The following is a 17,953-nucleotide window of genomic DNA, read 5'->3' on the forward strand; positions in this document are numbered from 1 at the left end:
TACACATGCCTGAAAAATTAGGTATTGTTGCGGCCAGAAAAATTGATGTTTGTTTCCCAGGCAGAAAGTGCCCTAAAACATTGCGGCTTGAACCCTAGTTGGTGGTGGATAAGTCACGCAAGTCATCCGGCATTCGGAGATAAAATACAGCAGCGTGTGGACCATTTTAGCCCAAGGCAGCTCATCTCATCAGGCCTTTTTTACTCTAATGTATCGCCCAATGTCAGTCCCTTCGGGATCCATCCCTCATTCATCTTAATAAAGGTGAGGTAATCGAGACTTTTTTGACCTAGGCGACTTCTCTTCTCAGTGACAATACCTCCTGCTGCACTGAAGGTCCTTTCTGACAGGACACTTGAAGCGGGGCAGGCCAGAAGTTCTATTGCAAATTGGGATAGCTCAGGCCACAGGTCAAGCCTGCACACCCAGTAGTCAAGGGGTTCATCGCTCCTCAGAGTGTCGAGATCTGCAGTTAAGGCGAGGTAGTCTGCTACCTGTCGGTCGAGTCGTTCTCTGAGGGTGAACCCTGAAGGGCTGTGGCGATGCATAGGAGTTAAAAAGCTCTGCATGTCCTCCATCAACAACACGTCTGTAAAGCGTCCTGTCCTTGCCAGCGTGGTCGTGGGAGTCGGAGGATTACTTTCAGCTCTTCCCCTGTTAGATTCACGTTGTGCTGTGACATCACCCTTATACGATGTGTAAAGCATACGTTTTAATTTATTTTGGAAATGCTGCATCCTTTCCGACTTGTGGTAATTCAGTAACATTTCTGGCACTTTATGCTTATACCGGGGTTCTAGTAGCGTGGACACCCAGTACAGGTCGTTCTCCTTCAGCTTTTTTATACGAGTGTCCCTCAACAGGCACGACAGCATGAAAGACCCCATTTGCACAAGGTTGGATGCCGAGCTACTCATGTCCTGTTCCTCGTCCTCAGTGATGTCACTGAAGGTATCTTCTTCCCCCCAGCCACGTACAACACCATAGGTACCAGATAGGTGGCAATGAGCACCCTGGGATGCCTGTTGTGGTTGGTCTTCCTCCTCCTCCTCAAAGCCACATTCCTCCTCTGACTCCTCTTCCTCACAATCCTCTTCCAGCGTTGACGCTGGTCCAGCAAGCAATGCTGATAAGGCTGTTTCTGGTAGTGATGGTGACCACAACTCTTCCTCTTCACACTCATCTACGGCCTGATCCAGCACTCTTCGCAGGGCACGCTCCAAAAAGAAAACAAATGGTATGATGTCGCTGATGGTGCCTTTGGTGCGACTGACTAGGTTTGTCACCTCCTCAAAAGGACGCATGAGCCTACAGGCATTGTGCATGAGCGCCCATTAATGTGGCAAAAAAATTCCCAGCTCCACAGAGGCTGTCCTAGCACCCCGGTCATACAAATACTCGTTAACGGCTTTTTCTTGTTGGAGCAGGAGGTCGAACATTAGGAGTGTTGAATTCCAACGTGTCGGGCTGTCGCAAATCAAGCGCCTCACTGGCATGTTGCTTCGCCGCTGGATATCGGAAAAGTGCGCCATGGCCGTGTAGGAACGCCTCAAATGGCCACACACCTTCCTGGCCTTCTTCAGGACGTCCTGTAAGCCTGGGTACTTATGCACAAAGCGTTGTACAATCAGATTACACACATGTGCCATGCACGGCACATGTGTTAACTTGCCCAATTTCAATGCCGCCACCAAATTACTTCCGTTGTCAGAAACCACTTTGCCGATCTCCAGTTGGTGCGGAGTCAGCCACTGATCCACCTGTGCGTTCAGGGCGGATAGGAGTGCTGGTCCGGTGTGACTCTCTGCTTTCAGGCAAGTCAACCACAAGACGGCGTGACACTGCCGTATCCGGGATGTGGAATAGTACCTGCGGAGCTGGGGGGGTGCCGTTGATGTGGAGCAAGACGCAGCAGCAGAAGAGGACTCAGCTGAGGAGGTTATGGAAGAGGATGGAGTAGGAGGAGTAGAGGAGGTGGCAGCAGGCTTGCCTGCAAGTCGTGGCGGTGTCACCAACTCCTCCTCTGCAGAGCCACGCATTCCATGCTTGGCAGCCGTCAGCAGGTTTACCCAATGCGCAGTGTAGGTGATATACCTGCCCTGACCATGCTATGCAGACCAGCTATCAGTGGTCATATGGACCCTTGCCCCAACACTGTGTGCCAGACATGCCATTACTTCCTTTCACACAATCGAGTACAGGTTGGGGATTGCCTTTTAAGAAATTTCGGCCGGGTACCTTCCACTGCGGTGTCCCAGTTTTTTGAACGCCTCAGACTCCACCAGCTTGTATGGTAAAAACTGGCGGGCTAAAAGTTCAGACAAGCCAGCTGTCAGACGCCGGGCAAGGGGGTGACTTTGTGACATTGGCTTCTTACGCTCAAACATGTCCTTGACAGACACCTGACTGTGGGCAGATGAGCAGGAACTGCTCCGGAAGAGAGACGGAGTGGCGGATGGTTGAGAGGGGGCAAGAAGGAAAGCAGTGGTTGACGTGGCTGAAGATGCTGGACCAGGAGGAGGATGGCGGCTTTGAGTTTGTGTGCTGCTTCTACTCATGTGTTGATCCCATAGGCGTTTGTGATGTGCGATCATGTGCCTTCGCAAAGCAGTTGTACCTAGGTGGGTGTTGGACTTCCTACGACTCAGTTTCTTTTGGCACAGGTTGCAAATGGCATCGCTGTTGTCAGAGGCAGACACACAAAAAAAATGCCACACTGCTGAGCTCTGCGATGACGGCATTCTGGTGGTGGCAACAACATGCGTTGATTGGCGTGCTGTCTGGCTGACCCCGGGTGCCGATGCATGCTGTCTGACTGTGCCACTAGCTCCTTGCGACGACCTCCCCCTGCTTCCAAATCGTCTCCTCCTCCTCCTCTCTGTCTCCCCATCTGAACTTTCCCCCTGTTCTTCTTCTCTTCTACGGTGCACCCACGTGACATCCACAGACGCATCGTCATCAACCGCTTCACTTGTATCTGACAAATCACAAAGGAAGCAGCAGCGGGTACAACATCATCATCATCACACCGTACGTCCATGTCTGTAATGCTGCCTGACTGAGACATATCACTGTTATCTACATCCTCTGTCAATGATGGTTGCGCATCACTCATTTCTTCCAACTGCTGTGTAAATAACTCCTCTGACAGATCAAGTGAAGCGGCTGGCTGGTGGTGGCGGCTGGCGGGCGAGTGGTAACTTGAGAGGTGCCCGAAGATAAGCTGGAGGAGGATGGTGCGTCAAGGTTCGGAGCGGAAGCTATAGAAGATTGGCTGGAATGTGTCTGCAGACTGTGAGATACAGGGTCAAAGTTTACTCAATGATGACGAATAGGGGGCGGATCGAACATCGCATATGTTCGCCCGCCGCGGCGAACGCGAACAAGCTATGTTCGCCGGGAACTATTCGCCAGCGAACAATTCGCGACATCACTACTTCGAAGTATGTTAATAGAGGTACTCAGATGTAGGGACAGTGATTTACAGATATACATTGTAATTATTATAATCATTCATCCCGTGCGGTCTTACACTATTTAATAGACGTGTCCACCTGCATTCCATACTCAGTAGGGTCTGTTCAATGCTGCCACCTCTTATACCCAGAGTGGCCTGTTGTAAGACCGTGAACTTTAGCAAGGTGTCATTACTATTATGTTTGTAATAGAAGTGGTTTGCCACACTGGTTATAGTTCTGTTCTTTTCTAGATCTTTTTTAGCGTTGCGAATATTCCTACTATGTTCCAAGACACGCATCCTTACTTGTTGTGACGTCATCCCGACGTATAGCAAATTACATGGACATTGTAAAGCATAGACTACTCCTATAGTGGTACAGGAAAAGTGTGCCGTCAGTAGATGTTTTTTTTTTCCATATTTATCATGGATCTCTTTAATTTTCCACACCTTAAGACATGTGCTGCATGTGCCACATGGGAACATGTCTGGAGATGGCTTGCTTTTCTTGGTCTGTGAACCTAGTGACTTTTGACCAGAGTGTCTTTCAAATTCTTTGGCCTTTTGTAACCAATGGATACCCGGTCTCCAATCTGGCTTGCTGGCAGAGGATCATTTAATAAAATGTGCCAATTATCATTGATTACTTTGGTGACTTTTTTTTATTTGCGGGTTAAATGTGGTAATTAATCTTGGCGTATTATCCATTATTTTTTTACGTGGTTGTAGCAAAGTTTGGCGTTCCATTTTTAGAACATGTGTATTTGCTTTTTTTATTGAACGTTTACTGTACCCTCTGTTTTGAAGTCTACTGGATAGTTTCTTTGCTTCCTGTTTATATACTGTAATGTTGGAACAGTTACGTCTCAGTCGTGTAAATTCTCCTTTTGGGATGGCATTTAAAGAACAAGGAGCATGGGCACTAGAATGATATCTGAGAAGACAGTGCTGTACTCCCACCACCAAAGGAATAAGTTTGCGTATGTGGGGGCACATACTGTGCCCATTGCTGTGCCTTGGATCTGAAAATAAAAAACAGAATTTATGCATACCTGATAAATTACTTTCTCCAACGGTGTGTCCGGTCCACGGCGTCATCCTTACTTGTGGGATATTCTCTTCCCCAACAGGAAATGGCAAAGAGTCCCAGCAAAGCTGGTCACATGATCCCTCCTAGGCTCCGCCCACCCCAGTCATTCGACAGACGGACAGGAGGAAATATATATAGGAGAAACCATATGATACCGTGGTGACTGTAGTTACAGAAAATAATTCATCAGACCTGATTAAAAAACCAGGGCGGGCCGTGGACCGGACACACCGTTGGAGAAAGTAATTTATCAGGTAAGCATAAATTCTGTTTTCTCCAACATTGGTGTGTCCGGTCCACGGCGTCATCCTTACTTGTGGGAACCAATACCAAAGCTTTAGGACACGGATGAAGGGAGAGAGCAAATCAGGTCACCTAAACGGAAGGAACCACAGCTTGCAAAACCTTTCTCCCAAAAATAGCCTCCGAAGAAGCAAAAGTATCAAATTTGTAAAATTTGGCAAAAGTGTGCAGTGAAGACCAAGTCGCTGCCTTATATATCTGGTCAACAGAAGCCTCGTTCTTGAAGGCCTATGTGGAAGCCACAGCACTAATGGAGTGAGCTGTGATTCTTTCAGGAGGCTGCCGTCCGGCAGTCTCATAAGCCAATCGGATAATGCTTTTAAGCCAAAAGGAAAGAGAGGTAGAAGTCGCTTTTTGACCTCTCCTTTTACCAGAATAAACAACAAACAAGGAAGATGTTTGTCTGAAATCTTTAGTAGCCTCTAAATAGAATTTTAGAGCACGGACTACGTCCAAATTGTGTAACAAACGTTCCTTCTTTGAAACTGGATTCGGACACAAAGAAGGTACAACTATCTCCTGGTTAATATTTTTGTTAGAAACAACTTTCGGAAGAAAACCAGGCTTAGTACGCAAAACCACCTTATCTGCATGGAACACCAGATAGGGCGGAGAACACTGCAGAGCAGATAACTCTGAAACTCTTCTAGCAGAAGAAATTGCAACTAAAAACAAAACTTTCCAAGATAGTAACTTAATATCTATGGAATGTAAAGGTTCAAACGGAACCCCTTGAAGAACTGAAAGAACTAGATTTAGACTCCAGGGAGGAGTCAAAGGTCTGTAAACAGGCTTGATCCTAACCAGAGCCTGAACAAATGCTTGAACATCTGGCACGGCTGCCAGTCTTTTGTGAAGTAAAACAGATAAAGCAGAGATCTGTCCCTTTAGAGAACTTGCAGATAATCCTTTCTCCAAACCTTCTTGTAGAAAGGATAGAATCTTAGGAATTTTTATCTTGTTCCATGGGAATCCTTTGGATTCACACCAACAGATATATTTTTTCCATATTTTATGGTAAATTTTTCTAGTTACAGGCTTTCTAGCCTGAATCAGAGTATCTATTACAGAATCTGAAAACCCACGCTTTGATAAAATCAAGCCTTCAATCTCCAAGCCGTCAGTTGGAGGGAAACCAGATTCGGATGTTCGAATGGACCCTGAACAAGAAGGTCCTGTCTCAAAGGTAGCTTCCATGGTGGAGCCGATGACATATTCACCAGGTCTGCATACCAAGTCCTGCGTGGCCACGCAGGAGCTATCAAGATCACTGAGGCCCTTTCCTGATTGATCCTGGCTACCAGCCTGGGAATGAGAGGAAACAGTGGGAATACATAAGCTAGGTTGAAGGTCCAAGGTGCTACTAGTGCATCTACTAGAGTCGCCTTGGTATCCCTGGATCTGGACCCGTAGCAAGGAACCTTGAAGTTCTGACAAGACGCCATCAGATCCATGTCTGGAATGCCCCATAATTGAGTTATTTGGGCAAAGATTTCCGGATGGAGTTCCCACTCCCCCGGATGGAATGTCTGACGACTCAGAAAATCCGCTTCCCAATTTTCCACTCCTGGGATGTGGATCGCAGACAAGTGGCAGGAGTGATCCTCCGCCCATTGAATTATCTTGGTCACTTCTTTCATCGCCAGGGAACTCCTTGTTCCCCCCTGATGATTGATATATGCAACGGTCGTCATGTTGTCTGATTGAAACCTTATGAATTTGGCCTTTGCTAGTTGAGGCCAAGCTCTGAGAGCATTGAATATAGCTCTCAGTTCCAGAATGTTTATCGGGAGAAGAGACTCTTCCCGAGACCATAGACCCTGAGCTTTCAGGGATTCCCAGACCGCGCCCCAGCCCACTAGACTGGCGTTGGTCGTGACAATGACCCACTCTGGTCTGCGGAAGCTCATTCCCTGGGACAGATTGTCCAGGGTCAGCCACCAACGGAGTGAATCTCTGGTCTTTTGAACTACTTGAATCATCGGAGACAAGTCTGTATAATCCCCATTCCACTGTCTGAGCATGCACAGTTGTAATGGTCTTAGATGAATTCGTGCAAAAGGAACTATGTCCATTGTTGCAACCATCAATCCTATTACTTCCATGCACTGCGCTATGGAAGGACGAGGAACAGAATGAAGTACTTGACAAGAGCTTAGAAGTTTTGATTTTCTGACCTCTGTCAGAAAAATCCTCATTTCTAAGGAATCTATTATTGTTCCCAAGAAGGGAACTCTTGTTGACGGGGACAGAGAACTTTTTTCTTTGTTCACCTTCCATCCGTGAGATCTGAGAAAGGCTAGGACGATGTCCGTATGAGCCTTTGCTTTTAACAGGGACGACGCTTGAATTAGGATGTCGTCCAAGTAAGGTACTACTGCAATGCCCCTTGGTCTTAGAACCGCTAGAAGGGACCCTAGTACCTTTGTGAAAATCCTTGGAGCAGTGGCTAATCCGAATGGAAGTGTCACAAACTGGTAATGCTTGTCCAGAAAAGCGAACCTTAGGAACTGATGATGTTCCTTGTGGATAGGAATATGTAGGTACGCATCCTTTAAATCCACGGTAGTCATAAATTGACTTTCCTGGATGGTGGGTAGAATCGTTCGAATAGTTTCCATTTTGAACGATGGTACCCTGAGAAATTTGTTTAGGATCTTCAGATCCAAAATTGGTCTGAATGTTCCCTCTTTTTTGGGAACTATGAACAGATTGGAATAAAATCCCATTCCTTGTTCTCTTATTGGAACTGGATGTATCACTCCCATCTTTAACAGGTCTTCTACACAATGTAAGAATGCCTGTCTCTTTATTTGGTTTGAGGATAAGTGAGACCTGTGGAACCTTCCCCTTGGGGGTAGTTCCTTGAATTCCAGGAGATAACCTTGAGAAACTATTTCTAGCGCCCAAGGATCCTGAACATCTCTTGCCCAAGCCTGAGCAAAGAGAGAGAGTCTGCCCCCCACCAGATCCGGTCCCGGATCGGGGGCTATCCCTTCATGCTGTTTTGGTAACAGTGGTAGGCTTCTTGGCCTGCTTACCCTTGTTCCAGCCTTGCATTGGTTTCAAGGCTGGTTTGGGTTGTGAAGTATTACCCTCTTGCTTAGAGGATGCAGAGTTAGAGGCTGGTCCGTTTCTGCGAAAGGGACGAAAATTAGGCTTATTTTTAGCCTTAAAAGACCTATCCTGTGGGAGGGCGTGGCCCTTTCCCCCAGTGATGTCTGAAATAATCTCTTTCAAATCTGGTCCAAATAATGTTTTACCTTTGAAAGGAATGTTAAGCAATTTTGTCTTGGAAGACACATCCGCTGACCAAGACTTTAGCCAAAGCGCTCTGCGCGCCACGATAGCAAACCCTGAATTTTTCGCCGCTAATCTAGCTAATTGCAAAGCGGCATCTAAAACAAAAGAGTTAGCCAATTTAAGTGCTTGAACTCTGTCCATAACCTCCTCATACGAAGATTCTCTACTGAGCGACTTTTCTAGTTCCTCGAACCAGAAACACGCTGCCGTAGTGACAGGAACAATGCATGAAATTGGTTGTAGAAGGTAACCTTGCTGTACAAAAATCTTTTTAAGCAAACCCTCTAATTTTTTATCCATAGGATCTTTAAAAGCACAACTATCTTCGATAGGAATAGTAGTGCGTTTGTTTAGAGTAGAAACCGCCCCCTCGACCTTGGGGACTGTCTGCCATAAGTCCTTTCTGGGGTCGACTATAGGAAATAATTTCTTAAATATAGGGGGGGGGGGGGGAAACAAAAGGTATGCCGGGCTTTTCCCACTCTTTATTTACTATGTCCGCCACCCGCTTGGGTATAGGAAAAGCGTTGGAGGGCACCGGAACCTTTAGGAACTTGTCCATCTTACATAATTTCTCTGGAATGACCAAATTGTCACAATCATCCAGAGTAGATAACACCTCCTTAAGCAGTGCGCGGAGATGTTCTAATTTAAATTTAAATGTCACAACATCAGGTTCAGCTTGATGAGAAACTTTTCCTGAATCTGAGATTTCTCCATCAGACAAAACCTCCCTCATGGCCCCTTGAGATTGGTGTGAGGGTATGTCAGAACAGTTATCATCAGCGCCCTCTTGCTCTTCAGTGTTTAAAACAGAGCAACCGCGCTTTCTCTGATAAGTAGGCATTTTGGATAAAAGATTTGCTATGGAGTTATCCATTACAGCCGTTAATTGTTGCATGGTAATAAGTATTGGCGCACTAGATGTACTAGGGGCCTCCTGTGTGGGCAAAACTGGTGTAGACACAGTAGGGGATGATGTAGTAAAATAACCCAACCAAGCCCAGAGGGGAATACGATACCAAATGACGCCTTCTAGAAGCTTTTTTAGTGATTCTTAGATCCTCACACATGCATCTGCATGCCTTGCTCTCCAAAAACAACTGCGCAGTAATGGCGCGAAAATGAGGCTCAGTCTATAACTAGAAAGGCCCCCAGACTAAAAAAGGTGTCCAACACAGTGCCTGCCGTTTTTTAAACGTTCCCCAAGATTATAATGCCAATTATTAGCTAGAATCTGCATAATATGCCCCAATAAAACAATCGTTTTAGCCCATAAAAGTGTCTACCAGTTTTTAAGCCCTTTTTTAAGCCCTTTATTCTTTTATGTTTGACTAAGAAAATGGCTTACCGGTCCCCATGAGGGGAAATGACAGCCTTCCAGCATTACATGGTCTTGTTAGAAATATGGCTAGTCATACCTTAAGCAGAAAAGTCTGCTAACTGTTTCCCCCAACTGAAGTTACTTCATCTCAACAGTCCTGTGTGGAAACAGCAATCGATTTTAGTTACTGTCTGCTAAAATCATCTTCCTCTTACAAACAGAAATCTTCATCCTTTTCTGTTTCAGAGTAAATAGTACATACCAGCACTATTTTAAAATAACAAACACTTGATAGAAGAATAAAAACTACATTTAAACACCAAAAAACTCTTAACCATCTCCGTGGAGATGTTGCCTGTGCAACGGCAAAGAGAATGACTGGGGTGGGCGGAGCCTAGGAGGGATCATGTGACCAGCTTTGCTGGGACTCTTTGCCATTTCCTGTTGGGGAAGAGAATATCCCACAAGTAAGGATGACGCCGTGGACCGGACACACCAATGTTGGAGAAATAGTCTTTGAACGTAAAATAATTATGATGTAAAATGAAGTGTAATAGTTGTTTGATAAACTGATTATGCTCTTGGTTGTCAGTTACATTAGAAGTTAAGAAATATGAAATTGCCTGTTCTCCCAATTGATGTCTGATATTAGTGTAGAGTGATTCTACACCTGCTGTAACAAGAATAGAGTTTGGGGACATTGTTAAATTTTCCAATCTCTGGAGCACTTCCATTGTGTCTTTTGCAACATTTTATCTGTTCCACTATTAAACACTAATTTTGTACATAACAATATAGTGTCATTATATAGTGTCATTATATGATCAGCCCCTGTACCCTCATATTAGTAGCAGCGCTCCTTTAGCCTTTTGAATCATTGGGAGTGAATGGAGTGCAGCCTATTCTGAGATCATTACTACTACATAAAGAAATCCTGGGAGAAATTGGAGGACGTCTGAGGGCTGACTTTAAGGAGACAGTATCTACATCACTGAGCTGTATAAATACCTCATAGTGGATGAGGTGGAAACAAGTGAGTGCGGATATTTCTCTTTATTTTAGAAGTGTATAATTTTAAGACATACTACACTAGGAATGCTTCTTGTGCGCGTGTCTACTCTTACATTTTATATATATATATATATATATATATAAATATATATATATATATATATATGTATATATACACACAGTATAACAATGTCCTTGCACATAGGCACCTAACTACTGGAAGATAAAGTGGAATCCAGTAGAAAGCCAAACCAGTGCTGAAACAGAACAGCAGAGGATATGGAATAGGAGTATACCCAACAGGAGAAGACAACAGGAGGAGGCAAAGGACAGGTCCTTGCGACAGCTGTGGGAGACTTGTGACTAACTCCCATAACGTGTAATTGTGCCACTACCCAATACCCCCAATACATACCTCAATCAATAAGCAGCATTCTGAGGGTAAAATGGGCCTCAACTCAGACTGAGATCCCTTCTCAAATAAACAACATCTGGAGCAACTTCATTCTTTACCTACGTCCAGCGGAAGCAAAGACAAGACTAGTTACTAGTAAGGTGGGAAGGGTTTTATAGAGCTCTTAGGGTTAAGGAATCTTTGCCTCCTCCTAGTGGCCAGGAAGAGTATATCCCAGGAGTAACGGATTGTGGAGTCATCACTTGTATGAATGAAAGATGATTCATGAACCAAGCAATTTTGCTAACTGAAGAAGAGTCATAAAAAGTCAGTAGAATATAAACAGCAGCTGCTATAATACTGGATAAAAAAGGACTGGTTTGGAAATATGCTCTGTGTGCAATTCAAAAAGCGTACTTACCAAAAGGTCCCTATGCTCATGCACCAGTTATGTAACAGTAACAATATAGAATTAAAGAATGGCTAAAGCCACCTTTATAAATACAATTTTTTTTTGGGAAAATGACTTGCAATAAGCTGGAAATAACGTAATTAAAGCACTTGTTACATGAAGTTCAGGAACATTATTACTTGAAAAACAGCAAATATATTTTAGCTTTTGTGAGCTAAAGAATAAACAGCCTAAAATGTCATCATACCTTAAGAAGCTCAGAGAGGCGAGTCAGCATATCAGTAGTTATAGAGGGGATGTCATCTACACAACTGCAGTATTCCAGTATTATTCTGATTAAAATCAGGACAGTGCTTTAAAAACAAAAGGATGTTCAAATATGTATGTCATTAGTAAGCAGATTTAAAATGTTAATGAATGTTTTTTTGTAACACTAGGTACAGCAGCTTACCCGACTACTGCATATTTCTGACCGTCGACAGTTAAGAAGTCTTGTGGTTTCCTTTCTTCTATACCTAGTAATGGAAAACTTAAGTTATTAGCATTCTATCAGTAGAAACATAACTCCTATACATTGGGACATTCCCACTGGAAATGGTTTACATCTGGCAATCATTAAAATAATAGACAGTTGACAAAGGACTGAGTACAAATAACTGAGACATACTGTATGTTACGTTTAAAGGGATATAAAACAAGTTGGGATAGAGACAAAATATAATAATATGTACTTAAATTACTTTACCTGCAAATTTATACTGCAGTGCCCATGAGATAGAGTATTCCCTTATGGATGTGCCTTAGTGTCTTACTTTAGGTGTTGTAGACTTTCAAAATGAAAAGTACAATGACTTTTACCAAAGCTTTTCTGCATCCTTGAAAGAGCAAACAGACTATTCTTCCCTGCTATTGACAGGCATATTTTCAGACACATGAAAACATCTATCAGTTTACATATGATGTTCTTTTTAAGAAGCAGAACTAGTTAAAAGAGAAAGAATAAAAGCTTCATCTAACGTGAAATCTGCTAACATGAGGATAGTTTGTAGTACTTTTTTAGTACCACTTTATCTTAGATGAAGCATATAGAAGAAGTTTCTAAAATGATATTTGAAGCTAGGTTAATCTTTAATCTGAAGTGATTGTCACCATAGCCAGGTTCTTGAGGGAAGGCTTCCATAATTACTCAAAAGATGATTTTGTTCAATCCTGTAGTACCAAAGGTAGATTACATTCTAACAATTTAAAGCGCAGGGCAACATGACCAATCCAATTTATTGAATTGGGACAAGATTTGAAATAAGGGACAATATTTAAAATCATGGCCAATCGTTCTTTTTCTTACATGACTGATATAAATACCATAAAGCTTTAGGTCATAATGATATATAAGGTATTATTTTGAATTAAAAACCCCTTGAAAAGGCTGGACATTAATCCCTCACTTCTTCTCACACTATTACTTCAAAGTGTTTGTAATTTATTTGCACAGGTTTTAGTGCAAAAGGGGATTGGGAGAAAAAAAAAAAGGTGAGGGGTATTATTTACATGAGACAAAACTTGATAAACTTGAAAGAACTTTGTGGATAGTTTTTTTTACAGATTTATAGCTGCCAGCATGGATATGCAAAGTTGTAATGTCAGTCCAGGTCAATTCAGTAAGTAACCAACCTGATGAGAAAATTTATGCTTATCAGAAAAATTAATTTCTTTCATGATGGTGAGTCCGTAAGATAATCAAATGTCCACTAGGAGAAGGCAAAAACACCCCTACAAACCAGAGATGTGCCCCCCACTCTCCCTGAATGCATCAGTCATACATATGGCCAAGAAGATGGAGCAAAACAGATGGGCAGGAAAGACAAAGCTGCGAAAAATGTACTGCCGCCAACTGTGAAAAGAAAGGGAAGGGCTCGTGGACTCACCAGCATGAAATAAATAAATTTATCAGGAAATCCTAAATTTTGTGTTCTTTCCTAAAATGGTGAGGGCCCACAAGACAACATGTGTGGGATCCTATACCCAAGCAGCGTAGTCCACAAGACCACCATGAGTACAGTTTAGGCAGGTATGTTACTGATCAGGCAGCGTAGCTTGCAGAAATTTCCTGCCAAAGCCTGCCACTGAAAGGATTCAGGGAAAGTGGGAGTGGGATGGATTACATTTTTGGTATGTAGGGGTGCTTTTGCCGCCTCCCAGTAGACTAGAGTGTAATCCCACATTTGATGTCTTGTGGACTGTCACCATTTAAAAAAAAAAAAAAAAAAGTATTTGCATAATTTTCTCTAATTTACAGCTTACAGTTCATGCTGATGCAAACCCATTTTCAATTTGTAAACTCCTGGCGACACATACCAAAGCGCTAGCTTTTTTTATTTATTCCAAGAGTTCATGGGTCACAGTCTTTGATTTAAAATAATTTCATGGGAAGGACAAAGGAATTGTCATTTTAAATTAAACACAGGGTTTAAGGATTTTATATGGAATTTAGCAGTCAGCTATTTTTATAGAAACCAATAGAGAATTAATAGAAATTGCTAAGAGTCAAAAGTAAATTAGCCTTTTTGACAACCAGTTTTGTCAATCCCTAATAAGTTTTTTTTAATTTAAGTGCAAAATCAAACTGCAGTATTGGTCTTGTGTTAGCATATTTATCTACTGTATAATATATATTTTATTACACAAGTAAACCGTTCTATTATTATACACATATAATAGTTACTTACAACCAGATTTTCTATCAGGTAAAACAATTTTGCCATCTGTTATAGAATCAACCAAATCTTGAAATTCAGCAGGAACATCTGCTTGTTTCCATCGCTCATTATCAAGCAGAAGGCTGAAAAACAATACAAATATTTTCAGATATTTTAAGTGGGATAATAGTGATTATTAGTCAAAGAGAAAAAAGACCAAGTTAGTTAAGTAAAGATGAGAAAAAGACATTCATTTCCTACCTAAATATACAAATGCCTGACATAAAACTGAATGGCAATGTTTTACATGACGTGACAACATATAACACATTTTTGTTAACAAAAAATATAAATATATGGTGTTTTAAGAATGCTAACTTACCCTTTTATATTATGGTAGGTTTGATGGTACTTATAACAAAGAAAGAGGGGAGCCCAATGGCACCACTGAGAAATGAAAGGGATTAAAGTTACTATGAATTACTCTAGAGGAGATTAAATCTATTCCTCCTACTGTAATAATAAATGCTTGGTGCTGTGTACTATTCATATATTTTGAACAAAAGGAAGTGTAAACCACCAGGCATTGTACACATAAATAGCACTCAAATATTCCCTTGAATAAATAATATTAGACTAGAGAAACAAGTGACGGATAAACTAAGGAAAATTAAAATATAACTTTTATTGGGACTTTAAAAATAATGGCACAACAATACATTTAAAATTACAGGAACGATGATAGCTTAAATCAGGACTTGGGCAGCGTAAACAAGGGGGAGGGGAACCATCAAGTCATTGATTAAGCACTAAATATTATAGTTATTAGCTAGTCGTAATAATATAGACCTAGGATGTCGTATTAATCCATAGTCCTCATACTGATCGCTAATAATTATATCTCAAAAATGAGACAAGGATAATCCTAATAGTAAGTGTTGGTCTGATACAATAATCAAATTGCAAGGTAGCATGTGATGAATTAATGGTTATGGTATATTGTGATATACCATGTACATATGACCAGGACAATGTGTATCATGTGCAATTAAACGGTTACATTAGGTCTGGAAAGAACTGGATAAATATATTAGTCATAAATAGAACTATTTCCCATATCCTTTCTGATATTAAAAGTAAATAGTTTAAATTGCTACTGAATATATTCCTTCGATTGCTCCTGATGATAGCAGAACAACTGTTCCTTTACATAATATAGTAGTATGCCCCACTAATAGCCATTGGCATTCATTAATACTATGCTGCTGTAAGTTCATAAAGTGCTACAAATTAGCACTGGTTAATATTCTTAGAAGGTATTACAACATTACCATAAATATGTATTAAACTGGGTTAGCTGCTGAATATTGAGTTGAAATAAAACTTAATAAGAGTAGCTCAGCTTGCAGTTGAATTCCTGCAGTTTTGCAAATGTAAAAGTTAAGTAAGGTGACTAATCCTTATAGATGGTAGTAGTGGTTACACAAAAAGCATTTCTACGATATTTCTAAATGTCTCCACTAATAATAATACCATGTATACGCACCCAATATGAATATGTTAAACTTGAGCATTAGGGTATATTTATAGCATAACTTTAACGCTCTGTGCGTGTTTTATATATACCGGGTTTGTTACAATAATACAATGATGCTATATGCCCATATGGTGCTACGAATTAGCACTAGTTAGTAACTATAGATAGTGCTGCAATATTGCCATAAATATGGCTGGAACTGAGTTAACTTCTGTTTATTTAGTTTAAACAAAGCACTATAAACAAAATACAGCTCGCAGTTGTAATCCTGCAGTTTAAACGTTCTGTGCGTGTTTGATATATACCAGTGATACAAGTTGTAACTAATCTGCTAGTCAAATATATCCTTATACAATTTAACTAATCGAAAACATGTCTGACCAGGTTGAGACCCTGTTATTCCCGGACTGATTAATAAAAAAGTGCTTCTTATAAGTAACTTATAATCGCTGCATGTTCCTGTATAAACCGCAGATAGTAATTGCCACCAGCTGCTAAAGTCAATATAGTTAGTCTAAATAATAGCACTGCAGACTGGATGCTATCTAGGGTAAATAATATTTACTTTACTTTTAAGCTAAGTTCCTGCTAAGTTAAAACAACACATAAATGGAGCCCATTAACTCCCAACCTCCCCTGACATGTTTCGCAGAGACATTCGGCTTGATGGTACTTATGATTGAAAAGACACTATGGCATAAGTGGCTAGATGTTTAAAAAATAATAGCAAGCTTTTTAAAAGAATTGCTGCACTTAGATATGAAAGAGGAGGCAGTGTTACCTTTCGCCTGATGAAACTACCGTTGTATTAGGTCGAGAAACACGTTGCAAACATTAAAAAAAACTTTGTTTTTATTTCACTTCCACAGAGGTGTCTGTACTTTTAACAAGTTTTATCCGGATCACAGCATTAGCGATTCCTTAATACAGCCTATTATCAACATTCAAACCGTTTGGATACAGTCTTTCAAGTTTCAATTTGATACTGGGAAAGTGTCCAGTAAGCTGAATACTGCAAGCGTCAGCCTGCTCGTTTGCACCTGTATTCACAAGTGCCGTCAAAAATTGTGACTTTTATTTCACTATTTGCTTGTTCCAATACCTTACAGATTTCACTATGAGGCCCCCTTATCTCTTTGATTCAGATTCCCAAGGTGAATGGACATCGTTCCCTGAAGTGGAGCTGCCTCTCATATCGCTGCTATTTTTCGCTTTGGATTTTTGTTCTCATTTATTACGGACATTGACCACATGGTTTGTTTCACTAAGTTTATTTGTATTTTTTGTTCCACTGTTTATTTCAGTATAGTTGCTACCAGCTTATCCAGCTGATTGTGCGCCACCTTTCTAAAGTCTTTTATCTCAGACCTTAGCATTATCTAAATATACAAATGTCTGACATAAAACTGAATGGCAATGTGTTACAGGACGTGACAACATAGAACACATTTTTGTTTAAAAATAAATAAATAAATATGGTGGTTTAAGAATGCTAAGGTACTCTTTTATATTATGGTAGGTTTGATGGTATTAATGACTGAAAAGACACTATGGCATAAGTGGCTAGAAGTTTAATAAATAATAGCAAGCTTTTTAAAAGAATTAGAAAACAAAATATAGAGGGCGCCACATGGTGCAGATCAGGCAATCAAGATGCACGGTATACAAAATAGCTACTCACGTGGTATGAAGCACAAATTGTGCAATAAGGCAGACCGGAACCTCAAGTCGTCCGGTAGACACTCAAGCAGTGGACAGGATAGGATGGTCCCACAAAGATAGTCACAGAATTCCAAGGTCCCACCAGGGGGAGTCCAGGGGAGGATGGTTGCAGGAGGATCAGGTACACTCAGTCCCATCAGGGGGAGTCGGGTAATGGTATCCAAGGTGTTCCTTCAGCTATGACCTGTTTGATCAAGCTGATCAAATAGCCACTGTGAGTGTTATGGCGAATTGAAAATGTGGGATATCTATCAGCGCTAGCAGATTCCTATAGCTCCTCAGAACAAAGAGTTCCTAGCTGACCCTTGAGATATAAATATAAGTAAAAAATGCTAAGGAGCGCAGGGAATAATTTAATGAAACAAAATAAACATAAAATAACTTAAAACACCCTAACTGAATAGTATAGCAGGGAATCTAAAATAGGTAACATACAATGATCAAACAATTTACACTTTGGAATTAAATACAAAAAAATAACACAGATATGGATTAAAATTAGAATATCAAACTGAACAATACTGAACAAGATATGAATCAATAAATAAATGAATGAATATGGTATCAATGGATTCCCATATACAACTGAATGTGAGACCTGATAGTGTCTATTAAAAGTTCATCATGTGAGACCTAATAATGTCTAATAAAAGTTCATCATGTTTGTGATATAGAAAAAGTTCATCAGATAAAAGTTCATAAAA

The 17,953-nt window shown here is 41.1% G+C and overlaps 1 protein-coding gene across 2 annotated transcripts in view; it reads right to left on the reverse strand.

The window, feature by feature from the left end:
• Positions 1 to 17,953, reverse strand: part of VPS54 (VPS54 subunit of GARP complex) — a 352,784-nt gene that overhangs the window by 99,340 nt on the left and 235,491 nt on the right. For both annotated transcript variants that reach the window (XM_053712074.1, XM_053712073.1), the window contains exons 15-17: positions 14,021 to 14,133; positions 11,746 to 11,809; positions 11,542 to 11,647 (exon numbers count right to left, since the gene is read on the reverse strand). In XM_053712074.1, coding sequence (XP_053568049.1) covers positions 11,542 to 11,647; positions 11,746 to 11,809; positions 14,021 to 14,133 — 283 coding nt within the window. The remainder of the gene's footprint in view (positions 1 to 11,541; positions 11,648 to 11,745; positions 11,810 to 14,020; positions 14,134 to 17,953) is intronic.

Source organism: Bombina bombina, chromosome 4 (assembly GCF_027579735.1).
Source record: "Bombina bombina isolate aBomBom1 chromosome 4, aBomBom1.pri, whole genome shotgun sequence".
Lineage (NCBI taxonomy): Eukaryota > Metazoa > Chordata > Amphibia > Anura > Bombinatoridae > Bombina > Bombina bombina.